The 1,257-nt window shown below is 41.6% G+C and overlaps 1 protein-coding gene across 1 annotated transcript; it reads right to left on the bottom strand.

Annotated features, from left to right (window-relative positions):
* Positions 1-2: 2 nt before the first annotated feature.
* LOC147751742 (uncharacterized) lies at positions 3-862 on the bottom strand (the record flags this gene model as incomplete). Its single annotated transcript, XM_086973518.1, is given in 2 exon segments — positions 3-324; positions 655-862. Coding segments are annotated over 2 exon segments (378 nt in total), but the record flags the coding sequence as incomplete, so codon positions are not given.
* Between the last annotated feature and the right edge of the window lie 395 nt (positions 863-1,257).

Below are 1,257 nucleotides of genomic sequence, written 5' to 3'. Positions count from 1 at the left end.
TCGTCGAACTGAAAACCAATCAAAATTAACCAGGCAGACAAACAGACGGTAACAGGTTAAATGCGCCACGTGATACCGATTTGGAATCCAATTTTAAAACGATGAAATATCGTGTTCGCCATATGCTTTGAATAGGGATTCTATTGGGGCGGTGCTACGGCGTAAAATAGCTCGCAGCGTTGGTGGAATAAAACTTACGTGATCGTCTCTCGCCAGCTCCTACCCTTCTCTGTTTTTCGAGACTGCGCTGCGACGGGGCCTGTGACGCAGTTCGTATTAAAGTCTCGATAAGCTCGTCACCATCCGCGCCCGACATGTACTCCCCTATGATGAGAATGTTGTGATAATCATGTGAAAAGATCCGTCCTAATAGTATATAAAATCATGTACCATTCGTGTAGAGAAATCATTAACCACCAAACTTTGCATATGTTGATTTGCAAGACCCTACGTTTATCGACTAGATATCACGAGCGAGATTAAGTTATAGAAAAAGTATGGATTTTCAAATTATCCAAAGAATTTAGTTCTTTAGTGAGTGAAGTGAAAGTTAGGATATATGCTGACCAGGAATATAAGAAGGTATGTTTGCTTTTTTCGCGCAGGTATGTTAATTTATACGGTCGTCTAAACCCGAAATACTTTCATACTAACCTTCCTTGATGGAATTGTGCCTAGACATTTGATTGACAGATCCAGCTCGACTTCGTCTGCCAAGAGATCCCCAATTGCGGTAGTCACCATCAGAGGCATCTGACGAGTAACCATTAGACAAAAGTCGGGTGAGTTCGCGCTCTGATTTCACCGAGCCGCCTCTTACCCCTCGCGGTAGCGTGCTTGCACGTTCAGGAGTTGCTCCGCGCTGAAAAACACGCACAACAGAAATTCGCATGATAACATTGCAACCCTTTTTTCCGTCAGAATAATAGACCATAGTTTCTCATCAGGACATGACAATTTTAGAGTATTAAACCTCTTCGATAATTTTATCATTTAGATACTCTTCTTTAAACATGCTGCATCCTTCTTGAATTTTTTGGATATACATTAGCTAATAGTCTGTTTCACTTCTTCATTTAACCCAGAGAATATAAAAACAATAAAATTCTCCACTTCCATACCGAATCAACACTTCGTCTGCTGATTCTGTTTGCCCGTTCAGCCTCTCTGCGTTTTTTCTCATTCTGTTCACGAATCTTTTCGCGAGTTGTACGATACTCAAGTGCGAATTCTGAGACGATCTTGCAGATGGCGTGC

The sequence above is a fragment of the Varroa jacobsoni genome, unplaced genomic scaffold (genome assembly GCF_002532875.2).
Source record: "Varroa jacobsoni isolate VJ856 unplaced genomic scaffold, vjacob_1.0 contig07465, whole genome shotgun sequence".
In the NCBI taxonomy this organism is placed as follows: Eukaryota; Metazoa; Arthropoda; class Arachnida; order Mesostigmata; family Varroidae; genus Varroa; species Varroa jacobsoni.
This window is presented reverse-complemented; position numbering and strand designations above follow the sequence as displayed.